The sequence below is a fragment of the Mobula hypostoma genome, chromosome 29 (assembly GCF_963921235.1).
Source record: "Mobula hypostoma chromosome 29, sMobHyp1.1, whole genome shotgun sequence".
Lineage (NCBI taxonomy): Eukaryota > Metazoa > Chordata > Chondrichthyes > Myliobatiformes > Myliobatidae > Mobula > Mobula hypostoma.
Window position 1 is genome coordinate 30,028,112 of NC_086125.1, and position 18,820 is coordinate 30,046,931.

The 18,820-nt window shown below is 43.7% G+C and overlaps 1 protein-coding gene across 2 annotated transcripts in view; it reads right to left on the minus strand.

Annotated features, from left to right (window-relative positions):
- LOC134339447 (protein Hook homolog 3-like) overlaps window positions 1-18,820 on the minus strand; it is a 99,854-nt gene that overhangs the window by 10,503 nt on the left and 70,531 nt on the right. The window contains exons 15-19 of one of the 2 annotated variants that reach the window (XM_063035966.1): window positions 17,641-17,781; window positions 13,316-13,403; window positions 3,707-3,741; window positions 2,796-2,878; window positions 625-725 (exon numbers count right to left, since the gene is read on the minus strand). In XM_063035966.1, coding sequence (XP_062892036.1) covers window positions 625-725; window positions 2,796-2,878; window positions 3,707-3,741; window positions 13,316-13,403; window positions 17,641-17,781 — 448 coding nt within the window. Of the gene's footprint in view, window positions 1-624; window positions 729-2,795; window positions 2,879-3,706; window positions 3,742-13,315; window positions 13,404-17,640; window positions 17,782-18,820 lie in introns of both variants that reach the window. The other variant, XM_063035965.1, reaches the window with a different exon arrangement.

Sequence of the window (18,820 nt, forward strand, 5' to 3'; positions counted from 1 at the left end):
GTCAATCTGTTCTCTGCTCAAAGGGTTAGAATTACCTTTCATTTAGAATTACAGTGCACCCTCCTTTCCCTGGATAACCTGAATCTATACAAAATGGTTTGGAAACTAAGACCCGAGACCCTTTCCAATTATCCTTTTCTCATTGTATCCTGGCTTCAATTATATGTTAAGCAGCTTTAACTTAAAGCTATGAACCAAACAGATATTTAAAAGTTACTGAGGTATTTTGTAAAATCGCAGATCTATTTTTGAGCCACAACATAACTACTTTTTTTACCTTAGTATGAACTGAGGGACAATATATAGCAAACAGCAGGAATTCTGCAGATGCTGGAAATTCAAGCAACACACATCAAAGTTGCTGGTGAACGCAGCAGGCCAAGCAGCATCTATAGGAAGAGGTACAGTCGACGTTTCAGGCCGAGACCCTTCGTCAGGACTAACTGAAGGAAGAGTGAGTAAGGGATTTGAAAGCTGGAGGGGGAGGGGGAGATGCAAAATGATAGGAGAAGACAGGAGGGGGAGGGATAGAGCCGAGAGCTGGACAGGTGATAGGCAAAAGGGGATACGAGAGGATCATGGGACAGGAGGATAACAATATATAGCAGTAGTTGGGACACTTACCGTCCGTGCCTTCTCCAGGTACTTCTTGTAGCGCTCCTCCATAGCCTTCATGTCTTCATCTTTCTTCTTTAAGACCTCTTGCAGCTCATCAATCTTACGGGCTGCTATAGATGGAAAAGAATCAACTAGGCATTCAAGGCACAAATACATCAAGAGTCTGAAGCTCAGGAGCTGACCACAGGTGAAATTCTACTGGCTGAACATAGAATAACCACAGCACGGAAGATGATCACCTGGCCAAGTTCCTCAATGCAGCTAACAATTCAGCTCCACCCCCCCCCCCCCACTTCCTGCCAATTCTTCAGCACCATTTAAGCCTACAGTTCTCCACTTCTCCAGCAGCGCTTTCCAAACCTTAAGCAATTCCACATCAGCTTTCTTGGTAAGTAAGATTTGTTTTTCGATCTTTTATCAGCCCCTCTTCGTGTGCCCTTTCCCCATTCGTGGGATATTTTCAGGTACACTTTTATTTCTTATGCTCCTTTTTTACTTTCAGTTCTCCTTTTTACTTTGCTTCCCACTTTTTGTAATTTTTTTCTTCCCTGCACCGCAAAGAGTGTATTGGGCTAAAGAGAAATATCTTTATTCAATTCATTCATGGATGTGGTCATCATGACAGACCACAGATGTCATTTATTGCTGATCCCTGCTTGGTGTTCTCCTCTTGCTACTCTCCAAAGATACCTGCACAGCATGTTTAATTTTGAGTGATAGCTGAAGTCCATGATTCTGACTGGCTATTATTCTGTTAATAATCAATATAACAAAATAATCACACGCAGATTGAAATGCATAGTTTAGGCTTTTGAGAGTGATACAGACTCAGGGGCAGGCAAAAGGTGAACCGTTTCCGGCAGTGAGAAATTGAAACCTGCCATGAATTAGCTCACATATCAAAATTGCTGGTGAACGCAGCAGGCCAGGCAGCATCTCTAGGAAGAGGGACAGTCCACGTTTCGAGCCGAGACCCTTCGTCAGGACTAACTGAAAGAAGAGCTAGTAAGAGATTTGAAAGTGGGAGGGGGAGATCTGAAATGATAGCAGAAGACAGGAGGGGGAGGGATGGAGCCAAGAGCTGGACAGTTGATTGGCAGAAGGGATATGAGAGGGTCATGGGATAGGAGGCCTAGGGAGAAAGAAAAGGGGGAGGGGGGAAAACAGAGGATGGGCAATGGGGGAGAAAAAGGAGAGAGAGAAAAAGAATGTGTGTATATAAATAAATAACGGATGGGGTACGAGGGGGAGGTGGGGCATTAGCGGAAGTTTGAGAAGTCAATGTTCATGCCATCAGGTTGGAGACTACCCAGACGGAATATAAGGTGTTGTTCCTCCAACCTGAGTGTGGCTTCATCTTTACAGTACAGGAGGCCGTGGATAGACATATCAGAATGGGAATGGGACGTGGAATTAAAATGTGTGGCCACTGGAAGATCCTGCTTTCTCTGGCGGACAGAGCATAGGTGTTCAGCGTAACGATCTCCCAGTTTGCGTTGGGTCTCGCCAATATAAAGGCCACATCGGGAGCACCGGACGCAGTATATTACCCCAGCCGACTCACAGGTGAAGTGTCGCTTCACCTGGAAGGACTGTCTGGGGCCCTGAGTGGTGGTGAGGGAGGAAGTGTAAGGGTATGTGTAGCACTTGTTCCGTTTACAAGGATAAGTTCCAGGAGGGAGATCGGTGGGAAGGGATGGGGGGGACGACGAATGGACAAGGGAGTCACGTAGGGAGCGATCCCTACAGAAAGTGAGGGGGGGGGAGGGAAAGATGTGCTTGGTGGTGGGATCCCGTTGGAGGTGGCGGAAGTTACGGAGAATTATATGTTGGACCCAGAGGCTGGTGGGGACAAGGGGAACCCTATTCCTAGTGGGGTGGCAGGAGGATGGAGTGAGAGCAGATGGGCGTGAAATGGAGGAGATGCGTTTGAGAGCAAAGTTGATGGTGGAGGAAGGGAAGTCCCTTTTCTTTAAAGCTCAATTAACTTTTTCAAAGCAAAACTTGATTCACTACTCACACACCTAAATATCTCAGTTGGGCCTCCGTTGGTGCAAAATGCTTCTTATATTACTGTTCTATAAAGTCCACAGGTAGAACCGTGTAGTTGAATTACATTGCCTTATTGTGCCAAGGGGTTTCATAAGTACAAATGATGAGCAGATCTGAGCACTTACTGTAGCTGTCAACCGTGGGCTCGAGGTCATCGATATATTCTCGTTTTTTCTGCAGTTCAGTGTGGGCTTCGTGTAGTCTTTCCCTGCAACACGAAAGAACTTCACTCAGGGAGCAATAATCTCTTTTTCCAGTTGAGGAAACAGGCAAAATTCATTTTATCAGGATTCTCATCAGTATGATCTGAATGTTCGCCAGATAAGTCAACTGATTTGTTTTATTTAGAGATACAGCACAGTAACTTCTGCCCAACAAGCCACCCATTTACACATGTGACCAATTACCTGACTAAGCCTATGTCTTTTGAACGTGAGGGAAACCAGAGCACCTGGTGGAAATCCAGAAACAGGGAGAATGTCCAAACTCCGGTGCTAATCAAACCTTGATCTTCTGGTCACTAGTGTAAAGTGTTTTGCTAACCGTTACTGTACCAGGATTTCACAGCAGTATGTAGAAGTTTATATTCTGCAAAAACAGCACCATTTCTCTCTACAGGAATTAGCATACGTAAGCATAGATAGTTTTCCACAAGGATAATGAAGACAACTTGGACCCTGGCATTGCACTTTTGGAGAAACTGGTCTGACTGCAGAAGTGCGTCTCTGTTCAACTGTTTTTCGGGAGTATTCTTTGACCTCATTCCTTCCTTCAAAAAGCTTCATGAATATTCACACAACTGAAGGGATACAGCTAAATGCTGTGGTCAGGCAGTACCATGGCCTACAGTTCTCAAATGCCAGAGGAACAGTTAAGGTCACAAGGAGCAAAAGTTTGAAAAATTAAGATGTAAAATATTTATTACAATGGTTTTAGTTGAAGACATTTGTGACATTAGTTTAGCAGAAGTATGCTTTCAGATTTTATTGTCTAAGAGTACAAGGCCACAAATATGAATTTTTTTTTTACTACTTACAAATGTTCATCCAGTTTCCGCTTCAGCAAATTAGACTGCAAGGAAAAACATTGAGGAGGAAGATAAGGCTGAGTAAAGGCTACAACAAGAAAATACAACTGTTCTGTTAATCAAAGTCCCATTGAATTACTGCACAATTACAAAGTTAATCACATTAAGATAAAGCAGCATATTCCAGGGGATCCATAAACAGCAAAGGTGAACAGTTGATGATCTGAAAGGAATCCCTGCCCAAATCTAAAGCCCTTCACTTGGCCATTGAGATCTGTGCCCATTCAAACAGATTTATATCCGAATCAGGACCCAATCCATTGCCAGTTTGTGCCAGTTCCATCTTTTTTTTTGTCATGGACATAACTCAACAAGGAATAGAAAGAAATGTTATCTTCTGATCAAATCCTCAATTCCCTATTATCTTAAAAATCAAACTTCCTTGGCATTCACTATATCAGTTTTCTTCCATCAATTCTTCAATTACAATCCTCTAAAGCCGAAGTTCTTTCCTTCACCAACACCTCCAAACACTACAGGATATCAGCACTGTAAGGTTTGGTTCTTCACCTTGGTTTTGGTTTTCTTGCACAGAGATTGAATACCAGTCATGGGACACTTTTGGTGAAGAAGAGGATATTAAGTTTCACTTATGATATCCTGTGTATGATCTCAGGAAAAGGCTTTACTCTCATACTTGGTTCCTCTTCAAATAAAGGCCAACATAAGTGCTTGCCAAAATACAGAGACACAAGGAGCCATCAGCCACCCTTTCAATCCTATCATTTGCAAAATACCCTTCTTTCCCATTTTTCCCCTATGAAAGTGGATGGTTTGAATTTTTCCCATCTTACATTCCACTTGCTATTCCTTGCCCAAAGCCCTACTATCTTTATTCCCCACCTCCCCTGACCTGCCTCTCTGCATCTTCCTCACAACTTGCCATACATCTTTGAATCATCCCATACTTGGATCCTTCATTCAGATCATGGATACAGATTGTGAGCAGCACCAATGCCTTGGGTATCCTACTTGTATCAGCCTCTCATTAGGGAAACGAGCCACTTATTGCTGCATTGTAAAAGTCCTGCACTGTCTCCTGTTTATTAACCGATGCACCTCAACACATCACCTCATACTCTAAGCATTGCATTCATGGATTATTTTATCCATGGAACTTCTGAAAGTCTGAAACCACTTTTCAGCTGCCCCTCATCACTTCTGCTAGTTGCAGCTTTATAAATCTTCATCAGATTTATCAAAGATAATTTGTTCTTCACAAGTCCACAATAATTTGGCTCAATTCTATTGTTTATAGACTCTGCTACCTCTACGATTCCAGTATTTTCCTTAATACTGACCAACTTTCATAAATCAGACTATTGAGTACATTGGTGAAGTCAAATTTGGAATATTGTGTGCAGTTCGGGTCCCCTAGCTACAAGATTGAAAGAGTGCAGATAAAATTTAAATGTATTGTTGGGACTTGAGGATCTGAATTATAGAGAAAGGTTGAATTGGCTAGGACTCTATTCCCTGGAGCGTAGGAGAGTGAGAGGAGATTTGATAGAGGTATATAAAATTATGAGCGGTATTGATGGGGTAAATGCAAGCAGGCTTTTTCCACTGAAGTAAGATGAGACTATAACTAAAGGTCATAGGTTTAGAATGAAAGGTATAATATTTAAGGGCAACTTGAGTGGGAACTTCTTCACTCAGAGGGTGGTGAGAATGTGGAATGAACAGCCAGTGGAAGTGGGGATTTTAGGTTTGATTGCAACATCCAAGAGAGGATTAGATAAGTACACGGACGGGAGGGCTATGGTTCAGGTGTAGGTAAATGGGACTAGTTCACATGCACTAGATTAGCCAAAGGGACTATTTCTGTAGTGCTCTATGATTCTAACTTGTACAGTCTCTGGTTTTCTCTCTCCCTCTTTTCTGAAACAGTGGGATTATATTTGCTACTTTCGAGTCTGTGGAAACCTTTTGCAAATTTATGATATCGTATGTGTTAACTAGGATGCTGTGCACAATCCTGATTTGATGGAGACGGAAGTGAGAAGCACTGAGGAACATCTGGAGAAACTTCCGAAATGCCCGCTTCGCTGTCGCTGCTACTGTGCGATTGAGAATCTCCGGAGGGGAAGGCCCCAAATCCTCGGCTTTGCCTGTTGCCAAGGCCGGGGTCGAAGCGCTCAGCAGAGATGGTGCTCGGTGCTTGGTGTCGGAGAGCTGGTCGGAGGCTTGGAGTTTTCGGACGGACTCGGAGTCAGACTGTGGTCGGGTGCTTCCAGGATGCTGCATCGGCAAGTTTGCGGTGCTGGAGGTTCACCATCTGCGTGAGATGATGGGACTTTCGAGAGACTTTGAGTTTTTTTACCGTGCCCATGGTCTGTTCTTATCAAATTACAGTATTGCTTTGCACTGTTGTAACTATATGTTATTATAATTATGTGGTTTTTGTCAGTTTTTTTGTCGGTTTGTCTTGTGTTTCTGTGATATCATTCTGGAGAAACACTGTATCATTTCTTAATGCATGCATTACTAAATGACAATAAAAGAGGACTGCGTGTCCTCATAGTCTAATCTAATCTAATGGAAGAAGACAACCAATGCTTGTTGTACATTATGTATTAATTCTTCCTGAGATGCTGATTTTGGTTACATTAATTTACTTTCAACCTTCATATAAATTCTGTACAATTAAATAATTAAGAAATGAATACTCTTTCCTAAAAGCCCCTCAGCTACAATATTATTAATCGTTTCTTATTACACAATACTATATCTAAGAGTCTGTACTGTAGTTGGCTCTTTATTTACCAACAGGTTCAGAAGGGCCAGAACAGTGTGGTATTGGTTTAAATGACTGCAATGTAAAATGCCTTAATGCTTTAGAATATGATGGAAATTTACAAGTGCTCAAATGGCTGTAAAGTACCTTGGGGCATTCTGATGTTCAGAAAGGTGCAACGTATATGCAAGTGGGTGACAATCTGAATGATCTTCAAAGGCAAGGAGGAATACTGTCACCTTGTTCCTAGCTCCAGACAATTCCTGCTTAATCGCTTTATTCTGCCCACTCTATAATATACTTGAATAGTCAACTCAATTGTCACATGGGTCTCATAACACTTCTCTAGTTGTGTTTACCTAGGTATACATTTTTTGGAGTCCCAAATGACTTCCTCATTTCTAAAGCTTGTTCTGCTAAGCAGATCAGAGGACTCACTGTTCTGAGTGATCTGATCAAATAGCTCTGCTCCATTCTCTTTAGAGTTATGTCCAGTCAGGTATTCCACATACCTGAACAAGATCTCAAGAGGCCGAGTGAAAGGTTGGTGACCATCTCACTGGTCTATTAACCAGGAGTGAATGGAATTGTGGGCTTCAACCCTTTGGAAAGTGCCAGGTTTGTCCTTCCAAAACTATTCTCCAAAAATTCAAAGCCTACACCCATTAACTGTTTATTGTTAAACAAGATGATGGTTGGTTCATGTTTAATTGGAAAATTCTTTGGTTTTAAGATCCCAGGAAAGAGCTACACTAACAGTAGGAAAGATGTATACCAAGATAAGCAATTTATAACTAAACTCCTATACCAATGCCTCGCTGAGAAAGTTTAATGGTGTTCTAAGATCATCTACAGCACCCAGATAATTAGGTCTGTGTCCTTCTGTAGAGGAAACAACACTCCAAAGGGTTGAAAGGCCCCCAAACCAAAGAGAAGCAGGTTCATGTGATTTTTTTGAATATGCAAAGGAGAAATTAAATGTGACTTCAAAGCAGCAAGTGAAAATACATAGCAATTTCAAGTGGTGCCCTGGCCAACACCTGTGCAACTTTTCTCTGTATGCTCATTCTGGGTGAACATCCAACTGCTGATATACTTACAATGGCCTATTGGAGGTGAGAACACACAAAAGGGAAGAGAAAGAAACACATTAGACATTTATCAACCAAATTTAATCCACCTGAGTCAGTCACATTTCACGTTTAACCTTCCCTCATTTACAAAGATGCAGCTTTCAAAGTACTACACTGCTTCCCAGTGCTAAATTAATCAGCATAAAAGCTATATGTAGATCTGTATTTTCAAATTCTCTCTATAACTGATTGCATAAGTAATTCAGATTCTATTCATTTTACCCAATCTTTCTTCAAAAGCTGCATGTGGTGACAGGGCTATTGTCAAGACAACACAATGGGGAATGGGTAAATGCTCTAATCACGTCAGTTGAAAACAACTGACGTTGATATAGCGCACAACTTACTGACATATCCTCCTATCATTTCATATTCTCCACTTCTGTGAGGAGTTGCAGTAATTTCTTCTACTGCAACAAAAAAAAATCACTTGGATAATAAATTTGATTTCCTGCTCTTTAAATAAACTCTCTTCTCTCTTTGCTGTAGAACAGACTGTTCGGTGTGAGTCAAACAATTCATCTCTCCTCTAACCAGGTCACTGCGATTCTGTTGTTAATAAAGTGAACATGGACCAGAACCAGGGGTGGCTATCTGAATACTCTACAGACCTGACCTCAAAAGGCTACCCTTGTCAGCTTGTTTCCCAAACTGATACAGGTCACCGTGGTGTTGTTAATAAAGTGAACATGGACCAGAACTAGGGGTGGCTATCTAAATAATCTACAGACCTGACCTTAAAGACTACCCTTGCCAGCTTGTTTTCCAAACTGATTCTAAATTCATCCAGAATTATAGAAGTCTCCCATCCACTGCCACCAACCTCAAAGTTCCCATACCCCACACTTCCTGTTTCTACCTCCTACCGAAGATCCACAAACCTGCCTGTCCAGGTAGACCCATTGTCTCCTGGGGTTGCTCCTGCCCCACTGAACTCATTTCTGCATACCTTGACACTGTTTTATCCCCCTTGTTCAATCCCTTTCCACCTATGTTCGTGACACTTCTCACGCTCTGGATTTTTTCAACGATTTTAAGTTCCCCGGCCCCCCCGCCTTATTTTCACGATGGATGTCCAGTCCCGATCTCAAAGCTCTCCACTTCTTTTTGGATTCTAGACCTAACCAGTTCCCCTCTACCACCATTCTCCTCCGTCTAGCGGAATGAGTCCTTACTCTTAATAATTCCTCCTTTGGCTCCTCCCACTTCCTCCAAACTAAAGGTGTAGCCATGGGCACCCGCATGGGTCCCAGCTATGCCTGCCTTTTTGTTGGCTTTGTGGAACAGTCCATGTTCCAAGTCTGTACTGGTACCTGTCCCCCACCTTTCCTTCGCTACATCGAAGACTGCATTGGCACTGCTTCCTGCACGCATGCAGAGCTCGTTGACTTTATTAACTTTGCCTCCAACTTTCACCCTGCCCTCAAATTTACCTGGTCCATTTCTGACGCTTCCGCCGCCTTTCTTGATCTTTCTGTCTCTGGAGACAGCTTATCTACTGATGTCTAATATAAGACTACAGACTCTCACAGCTACCTGGACTATTCCTCTTCCCACCCTGTCCCTTGCAAAAATGCCATCCCCTTCTTGCAATTCCTCCATCTCCGCCGCATCTGCTCTCAGGATGAGGCCTTTCATTCCAGGACAAAGGAGATGTCTTGTTTTTTTTTTAAAAGAAAGGGGCTTCCCTTCCTCCATCATCAACTCTGCTCTCAAATGCATCTCCCCCATTTCATGCACACCTGCTCTCAGCCCATCCTCCCGCCACCCCACTAGGGAAAGGGTTCCCCTGGTCCTCACCTACCACCCCACCAGCCTCTGGGTCTAACATATTATTCTCCGTAACTTCCGCCACCTCCAGCGGGATCCCACCACTAAACACATCTTTCCCTCCCCCCCCCTCACTTTCTGTAGGGATCGCTCCCTACGTGACTCCCTTGTCCATTCGTCCCCCTCCTATTCCTTCCCACTGATCTCCCTCCCGGCACTTATCCTTGTAAGCGGAAAAAGTGCTACACATGCCCTTACACTTCCTCCCTTACCACCATTCAGGGCCCCAGACAGTCCTTCCAGGTGAGGCGACAATTCACCTGTGAGTCGGCTGGGGTGATATACTGCGTCCGGTGCTCCCGATGTGGCCTTCTATATATTGGTGAGACTCGACACAGACTGGGAGACCATTTCGCTGAACACCTACGCTCTGTCCGCTAGAGAAAGCAGGATCTCCCAGTGGCCACACATTTTAATTCCACATCCCATTCTGTTATGTCTATCCATGGCCTCCTCTACTGTCAAGATGAAGCCACACTCAGGTTGGAGGAACAACACCTTATATTCCGTCTGGGTAGCCTCCAACCCGATGGCATGAACATCGACTCTCTAACTTCCGTTAATGCCCCTTGCCGTCCCTCCCTCCCTTTCTTTATTATTTGCTCCATTTTTTTTTCTCTCTCTCTGTCCCTTTCACAATAACTCCTTGCCTGGTCTCCATCTTCCTCTGGTGCTCCTCCCCCTTTCTTTCTCCCTAGGTCTCCTGTCCCATGATCCTCTCCTTTCTCTAGCCTTGTATCCCTTTTGCCAATCACCTGTCCAGCTCTTAGCTCCATCCCTCCCCCTCCTGTCTTCTCCTATCATTTCGGATCTCCCCCTCCCCCTTTCAAATCTCTTACTATCTCTTCTTTCAGTTAGTCCTGACGAAGGGTCTCGGCCCGAAACTTCGACTGTGCTTCTTCCTATGGAGGCTGTCTGCCCTGCTGCGTTCCACCAGCATTTTGTGTGTGTTGCTTGAATTTCCAGCATCTGCAGATTTCCTTGTTTTTGCGTTCTTTCAATTCCTTGTTATTTCTTAACAGGCCATTCTCACCGGTGACATTATCGCCAGCTGAACTATTCTACACCTTGACGCTCCGAACCAATATCATTCCATATTCCATCAGTGATCTTATCCTTTAGGGCATATCCAAAAGCGGATAACTTCACTCAACTTTACTCACTCCATCACTGAAATATTCCCACAATCTATGGACTCACTTTAAAGGACTCTTCATCTCATCTTCTACTATTTCTCATTATTAGTATTTCTTCTTCCTTTTTACATTTGCAGAGCTTGTTGTCTTTTAAATACTGGTTGTCCACTCATGAGGTGAGGCTTTTCATTGATACTATTACACACTTTGATAATAAGCTACTTTAAACTTTGATCTTTTGAATAGAGCTCACTCATCTTTTTCCTTTCTGCCTATCTGCAATGTCAAATTTTCTGAAGAGTCAGTCATACCCTTGGTTACATCACAACCCGCCAGTGAATTGGTTATCAGACCTATTTGTGCTGTCAACTAGTCTATCTTATGAATGCTGTGTGCATTTAGATAGGCTTTAATTTTATGTCATCATTTTTTTCTGCTGTATTTGGTAGTGAGATCTAATGTTTGTGCACACTGCTCTTCCCATGACACGAATTTTTCTTTTTTAAATTTAGAAATACAGCACAACCTGGCCCAATGAGCCTGTGTCATCTAGTTACACCCATTGCGACCAATTAACTCACAGTCTTTGGAATGTGGGAGGAAACCCATGTGGTCACAGGAAGAATGCACAAATTCCTTACAGACAGTGGGGTAATTGTTGGTTCCGTAATAGTTTTATGCTAACAGCTACGCTGCCATGCTTCCTTTCTCCATGGTTCCCACACTGGTTCCAGCTCCGATAATGACAACTACAACATAATGTCCCAACTCCTATAGTCAGTACCCTGACTAAACCCCCTTTCACCACACTGTCTACCTGTGATGCTGTTTTCAACAAACCATGCAATTGTACTCTGAGGTTCTTCAGTTCCATTCATAATGCAAGTCCTAAGCTGGTTTGGCCTTCTAAAATGCATGACCTCCCAGTTATCGGTATTGAAATCCATTCGCCACTTTTCAGCCCACTTCCTTAACTAATGACGATCTCCCTGTCATCTATGATAATCTTACTACTGCCTCCTAATTCCGTGTCATCTGCAAACTTATCGATCATGTCTTGTGCAAATCATTCATGAATAACCAAAAAACAAAGGTTCGAACACCAACTCCTGCAGCACACCGCCAGTCAGGGGCCTCCATTCCAAGGAACACCCTTCAACCACCATCCTCAGCTTCCCACCACTAAGCCAATTTTGAATCCACCTAACTCGTTCTCCCGGGATTGCATGGGAGCTAATCTTGCAGACCAGCCTGTCATGTGGGACCTTGTTAAAGGCCAAATAGACAACAGCCACTGCCTTAATATTATCTACCTTTTAGATTACTTGCTTAAAAAACTGCTAAAAGGTTTGTCAGGCACAATGCCATGATGACTCCTCCTAATCAGACTCTGCTTATCCAAACGTTGGCTGATTCTGTACCTCAGAATTCCCTCCAGTAATTTACCCATCACTGATGTCAGGATGACCAATCTGTAGCTTTCTGGCTTACCCTTGCTACCCTTCCTAAACAACAGAACTTTAGCTACATTCCAGTCTTCAGGAACTTCACCAGTGGCTAATGAAGCAAATATCTCCACAAGGACCCACCACAAAGCAGGAATTAGACAGCAGAAAATGCTCACCAAGTATCCAACAACTAGCTGCCTGCTTTTGCATAAGTCGCCTCCACACTCTGACATTCGACTGAACGCTACCAGGCTTATGCTGTTTGTAAAAACTCTCGCAGCATCTCCATTCCCAAACTGCACAAGTCACCTCCACACTCTGACACTGGACTGAATACCACCAGGCTTACGTTGTTTTTAAAAACTCTCGCAGCATCTCCGTTCCCAAACTGCAATGATCAATCTGTGAACCATGGCTGGAGTCCTTTTACAGGTATACCCCTCTGTTTGCAGGGATAGGGCTGCTGTACATAATAATCCATGTGCAGTCTCACTACAGAACTACATAATTGGAGCAACCTGTTTCTACTTTTACACACAGATTACCCTGCTGCATCTGCAGAAATTTTCTTTTGGTAATATGTGATCAAGGACATGAGTTGTTCCCCAGCAGGGCTGGGGAAATGCGGCACTTTGCCTATCTATACTTGTCACCAATAAATTACTTCAACAACAGCACCTTGGCCACAGTTACCAGCAGAAAAATCTGACTGCTTCAGTATCAGTGCTGCGTTTAAAATCAGATCCATTTTCCACTCCTGGGAATATTTTAGGCTGAATGCCACTTTAGACAGGGGACTGACAAATGTTCAGGGAGCGGATCAGTGGAAGGAGCAAGACAGACAGACAAACTGACAAGCAAAAGGAGGAAGACTTTGATACTTCAAGTTTCATGCAGAGGATATGCAAGAAGGCAATATCCATCATGACCTCTTCTTGTTACAACCATCAAAGTACAGGAGCCAAAAATGGTTCAACATTTTAGGAACTGCTTCTTCCCGTCCGCCATTAGATTTCTAAATGGTCCTTGAACGCCTGAATACTACCTATTTGGTATAATTTTGCTATCTATCTTTTAATACATTTCTTATTGTAATTTATAGTAATTTTTAATGTATTGCACTGTACTGCTGCCACAAAACAACAAATTTCACAAAATACGTCAGTGATAATAAACCTGATTCTGATTCTTTCACTTCTGCCGTTGAGTCCATACTGATCCGACTTGTTTCCCCAACTAACCACATTAGACACTGACCAGGGACATGTACTCACATCTTCAGCTTTGCTGCCCTGTTCCTGTAGAGCCCTCTGGAGCTGTTCTACCTGGGACCGTAACTCAGTGATTTGCTGTTGGTTCAGCCTGGAACACAATGGTCACAAAGGGTTAAAATACATTCTCTAACATTCAAACATTTAAAATGTTCGTTGGATTTATCTCCTGATTCATGAGGGAAAACAAAATTACTTGGTCGTATCTGCCACAGATTGCTCCATGTTCAATCCATTAAACTTACAGATGACACTAAAATAGGTAGGTGAAAGGGGTTTTCAAAAAATACAGGGGGATCTTGAGCAGTAAGTGCGCTGAGGGATAGCAAAAAGAGTTTAATTAAAATGGAAGATGTTTTGGAAAGTCAAATTCAGGATGGAATTTGACAGTGAATGGCTGGGCTGAGAGGAATGTTGTAGACATAGCTATGGAAAAGGATAAAAACAGACAAAATATGGAAGTGCTTAACTGGGGAAGGGCTAACTATGAAGGGATGAGGCAGGAAATTGAGAGTAAATTGGAAACAGATGTTCAAGGGTGAAAGCACCGAAGTAATGTGGAGGAAGTTTAGGGACCACTTGTGCTGGGTTCAGGATAGGTTGGTCCCACTGAGACAAGGAAAAAATGGTAGGAAAAGGGAACCGTGGTTGACGAAACATGTGAGGCAACTCGTCAAGAGGAAGAAGGAAGCATATGTAAGATATAAGAAGCAGGAAGCAGGAGGGGCTCATGAGAAATATAGGGTAGCCAGGAAGGAGCTTAAGAAAGGACTTAAGAGAGCTCAAAGGGGGCATGAGAAGGCCTTGGCGTGTAGGATTAAGGAAAACCCCAGGGCGTTCTATGCATATGTGAAGAACAGAAGGATGACAAGAATGAAGGTGGGGTCGCTAAAGGATAAAGAAGGCAACATGTGCCTGGAGGCGGAGGAGGTTGGGGAGGTCCTAAATGAATACTTCGCTTCGGTATTCACAAGTGAAAAGGACCTTGATCAGGGTGAGGTCGAAATAGAACAGGCCTGTGTGCTGGACAATGTGGAGATTAAGGAAGAAGTGTTGGATCTTCTTAAAAATATCAAAATTGATAAGTCCCCAGGGCCAGACGTGATATACCCCAGGTTGCTGTGGGAAGTGAAAGAAGAGATCGCTGGAGCAGTAGCTATGATCTTTGAATCTTCTTTGGCTGCAAGGGAGGTGCCGGAGGATTGGAGGATGGCAAACGTAGTTCCCTTGTTTAAAAAAGGTAATAGGGAGAATCCTGGGAACTATAGACCAGTGAGTGTTACGTTGGTGGTCTGCAAACTATTGGAAAGGATTCTTAAGGGTAGGATCTACGAGCATTTGGAGAAGTACAGTCTACTCAAGGATAGTCAACATGGCTTTGTGAAGGGATGGTCATGCCTCATGAGCCTAATTGAGTTTTTTGAAGAAGTTACAAAAAAAATTGATGAGGGTAGGGTGGTAGATGTGGTCTACATGAATTTTAGCAAGGCATTTGACAAAGTCCCCCACGAGAGACTCATCCAGAAAGTCATGGGGCATGGGATCAGTGGAATCTTGGCTGTTGGATAAAAAATTGACTTACAGGAAGAAAGCAGAGGATAGTAGTGGAAGGAAAGTATTCTGCCTAGAGGTCAGTGACTAGTGGAGTGCCGCAAGGATCTGTCCTGGAACTCCTGCTCTTTGTGATTTTTATAAATGACCTGGATGAAGAGGCGGAAAGATGGGTGAGTAAGTTTGCGGATGACATGAAGATTGGAGGAGTTGTGGATGGAGCTGTAGGTTGTCGAAGGTTACAAGAGGATATAGACAGGATGCAGAGTTAGGCAGCAAAGTGGCAGATAGAGTTCAATCCAGATAAGTGTGTGGTGATGCATTTTGGAAGGACAAACCAGAAGGCTGAGTACAGGGTTAATGGTTGGTTACTTAAGAGTGTGGATGAACAGAGGGACCTTGGGGTTCAAATCCATACATCCCTCAAGGTCGCTGCACAGGTTGATAGGATAGTTAAGAAGGCCTATGGGATGCTAAGGCTTCATTAATAGGAGGATTGAGTTCAAGAGTAGAGAGGTCATGTTGCAACTCTACAAATCCCTGGTGAGACCACACTGAGAGTATTGTGTTCAGTTCTTGTCACCTCATTATAGGAAGAATGTGGAAGCTATGGAGAGGGTGCAGAGGACATTTACCAGGATTTTGCTCTCAGGATGAGGCTTTTCATTCCAGGACGAGGGAGATGTCCTTTTTTAAAGAAATGGGCTTCCCTTCCTCCACTATCAACTCTGCTCTCAAACGCACCTCCCCCATTTCACGTACATCTGCTGTCACTCCATCCTCCTGCCACCCCACTAGGAATGGGGTTCCCCTGGTCCTCACCTACCACCCCACCAGCCTCCGGGTCCAACATATTATTCTCCGTAACTCTCGCCACCTCCAACGGGATCCCACCACTAAGCACATCTTTCCCTCTCCCCCCAACTCTGCTTTCCACAGGGATCGCTCCCTACGTGTCCCCCTTGTCCATTGTTCCCCCCCATCCCTCCCCACTGATCTCCCTCCTGGTACTCATCCTTGTAAGCGGAACAAGTGCTACACATGCCCTTACACTTCCTCCCTTACCACCATTCAGGGCCCCAGACGGTCCTTCCAGGTGAGGCGACACTTTACCTGTGAGTCGGCTGGGGTGATATACTGCGTCCTGTGCTCCCGATGTGGCCTTCTATATATTGGCGAGACCCGACGCAGACTGGGAGACTGCTTTGCTGAACACCTACGCTCTGTCCGCCAGAGAAAGCAGGATCTCCCAGTGGCCACACATTTTAATTCCACATCCCATTCCCATTCTGACATGTCTATCCACGGCCTCCTCTACTGTAAAGATGAAGCCACACTCAGGTTGGAGGAACAACACCTTATATTCCGTCTGGGTAGCCTCCAACCTGATGGCATGAACATCGACTTCTCTAACTTCCGCTAATGCCCCACCTCCCCCTCGTACCCCATCTGTTATTTATTTTTATACATGCATTCTTTCTCTCACTCTCCTTTTTCTCTCTCTGTCCCTCTGACTATACCCCTTGCCCATCCTCTGGTTTCCCCCCCGGACCTCCTCTCATATTCCCTTTGCCAATCACCTGTCCAGCTCTTGGCTCCATCCCTCCCCCTCCTGTCTTCTCCTATCATTTTGGATTTCCCCCTCCCACTTTCAAATCTCTTACTAACATTTCCTTCAGTTAGTCCTGACGAAGGGTCTCGGCCTGAAAAGTTGACTGTACCTCTTCCTAGAGATGCTGCCTGGCCTGCTGCGTTCACCAGCAACTTTGATGTGTGTTGCTTGAATTTCCAACATCTGCAGAATTCCTCGTGTTTGATTTATTGGAAAACAAGGTTAGCAGAGCTGGGACTTTTCTCTTTGGAGCACAGAAGGATGAGAGGGGACTTGATAGAGGTCTACAAGATTATGAGAGGCATAGATAGGGTGGATAGCCAGTACCTGTTTTCCAGGTCACGAACGGCAAACACCAGCATATGTACAAAGTTATGGGAGAGAAGTTTAGGGGAGATATCGGGGTAAGTTTTTTTGCACAGAGGGTTGTGGGTACCTGGAGTGACTTGCCATGGATGGTGGTGGAGGCTAAAACATTAGGGGTAATTAAGAGCCTCTTGGACAGGCACATGGATGAAAGAAAAATAGAGGGTAACAGGGTTGTGTGGGTTTGGTATTTTTTTTAAAGGAATATATGGGTCGGCACAACATCGAGGGCCGAAGGGCCTGTACTGTGCTGTAGTATTCTAGTGTCTAGACCAGAGAGACCTTGGAGTACAAGTACATGACGCACTTAAGTGGAGTCCCAGGTAGACAATGAGGCGATCAAGGTGCTTAACTGTTGGCATTCATCAGTCAGGCCACTGGGCAGGAAAGGTGGTAGATCATGGAGCAGTTGTATAGGATGCTGGTGAGGCTACACATGGAGCATTGTGTTCAGTTTTGGCTCTCCTACCGTAGAAAGGATGTTATTAAACTGAAATTGCATAGATTTTACAAAAGGTAAAAATATGAAGAGATTCTTATGAATGAATTGCCCCAGAGAAGTTTACTCATTCAAAAATATCTTCATAAAATATTAATATGAGTGTGAACAAATACGATGTTACATTACATATTCTATCCCATAAATAGAAATTCTTTGTTAAAATCTTGCAGTCATAACGTTCACTTTCCCCCCAATCCATTTGGAAGGAGTTTACAGAACCATGTGATGAGGGAAACTACTCAGTCTCCAAGTTCTGTGCAGCCTCTCCTTTCGAAAGCCAGAAAGAAACTCTCTAACCTGTTTTCACTCTCCAGTTTGTGAGTGTGTCTGTTGGCATCATCCAGTACGCTCTGGAACTCTGTTAATCGATCTTTGTATGTCTCCTCTTGCTGTACACGCAGCATCTGGTTCTCATGCTGCAGCCGTATAACCTTCTCCCTGAAAGAAATACCGACAGGCAGCCTGAACCTGACCACACATCACAGTGCACAAGTTGGTGTCAAGCACTGGTCCCTCTAAGCTGTGCAGGTGCAGTAACTAAAAAGCTATCGTGCACATAGCCTTTGTTGCCGCGCAGCTGGAATAAAGACAGTCAAGAAAAATTATGAAATGTGACAGATTTTCTTTGTTGTACTGCACTCAATTAATAAAATCAAAAGTATGGTGATTTTTCAATTTTTCAGTCTACACATTCATAGCATGCATATTATAGTCAGTTTTCAGACCATGTAAAAATTTCCTGCTCAGAGCAATGGTTGGTCTGCACAGCTGTAAAACAAAATATAGAGGGAACACTGGTGCCAAGGCAGTCCGAACCAGACCACACATCACAGTGTTCTTTTTGGGATTGAAGGGTCTGGCAGCTTAAGCTCCTGCAAACTCTGAATATTCTGAAGGGCTTCACAGTTTAAAAAAAACTTTCAAATCTGAGGAACCTTTTCCTTGGCAGAGATGAAGAAAAAGAACACTAAGACTACCAGACTCGCAGTGAACAGTGCCTTTAGAAACTAGCAGTTTATACTATTGCAGCAGAAACATTCAATAATTTATACTGCACTTTGGATCACTGAGGACCCAGGTCACCCCAACCACAAACTGTTCCAGCTGCTACCATCTGGAAAATGGTACTGCAGCATTAAAGCCAGGATCGACAGGTTCCAGGACAACTTTTTCCACCAGGCCATCAGACTGATTAATTCATGCTGACACAGTTGTATTTCTATGCTATATTGACTCTACTGTTGTACGTACTATTTACTACTACTATAAATTGCAATAAATTGCACACTTAGACGGAGATGCAACGTAAAGATTTTTACTCCTCATGTATGTGAAGGATGCAAGAAATAAAGTCAATGCAATTCAGTTCTTCTAGTGAAACATAAAATTGACAGTTATAAGATACAGGAGAAGAACTAGGCCATTGGCCCATCGGGTCTGCTCCGCCATTCCATCCTGGCTGATCCTTCTTAACCCC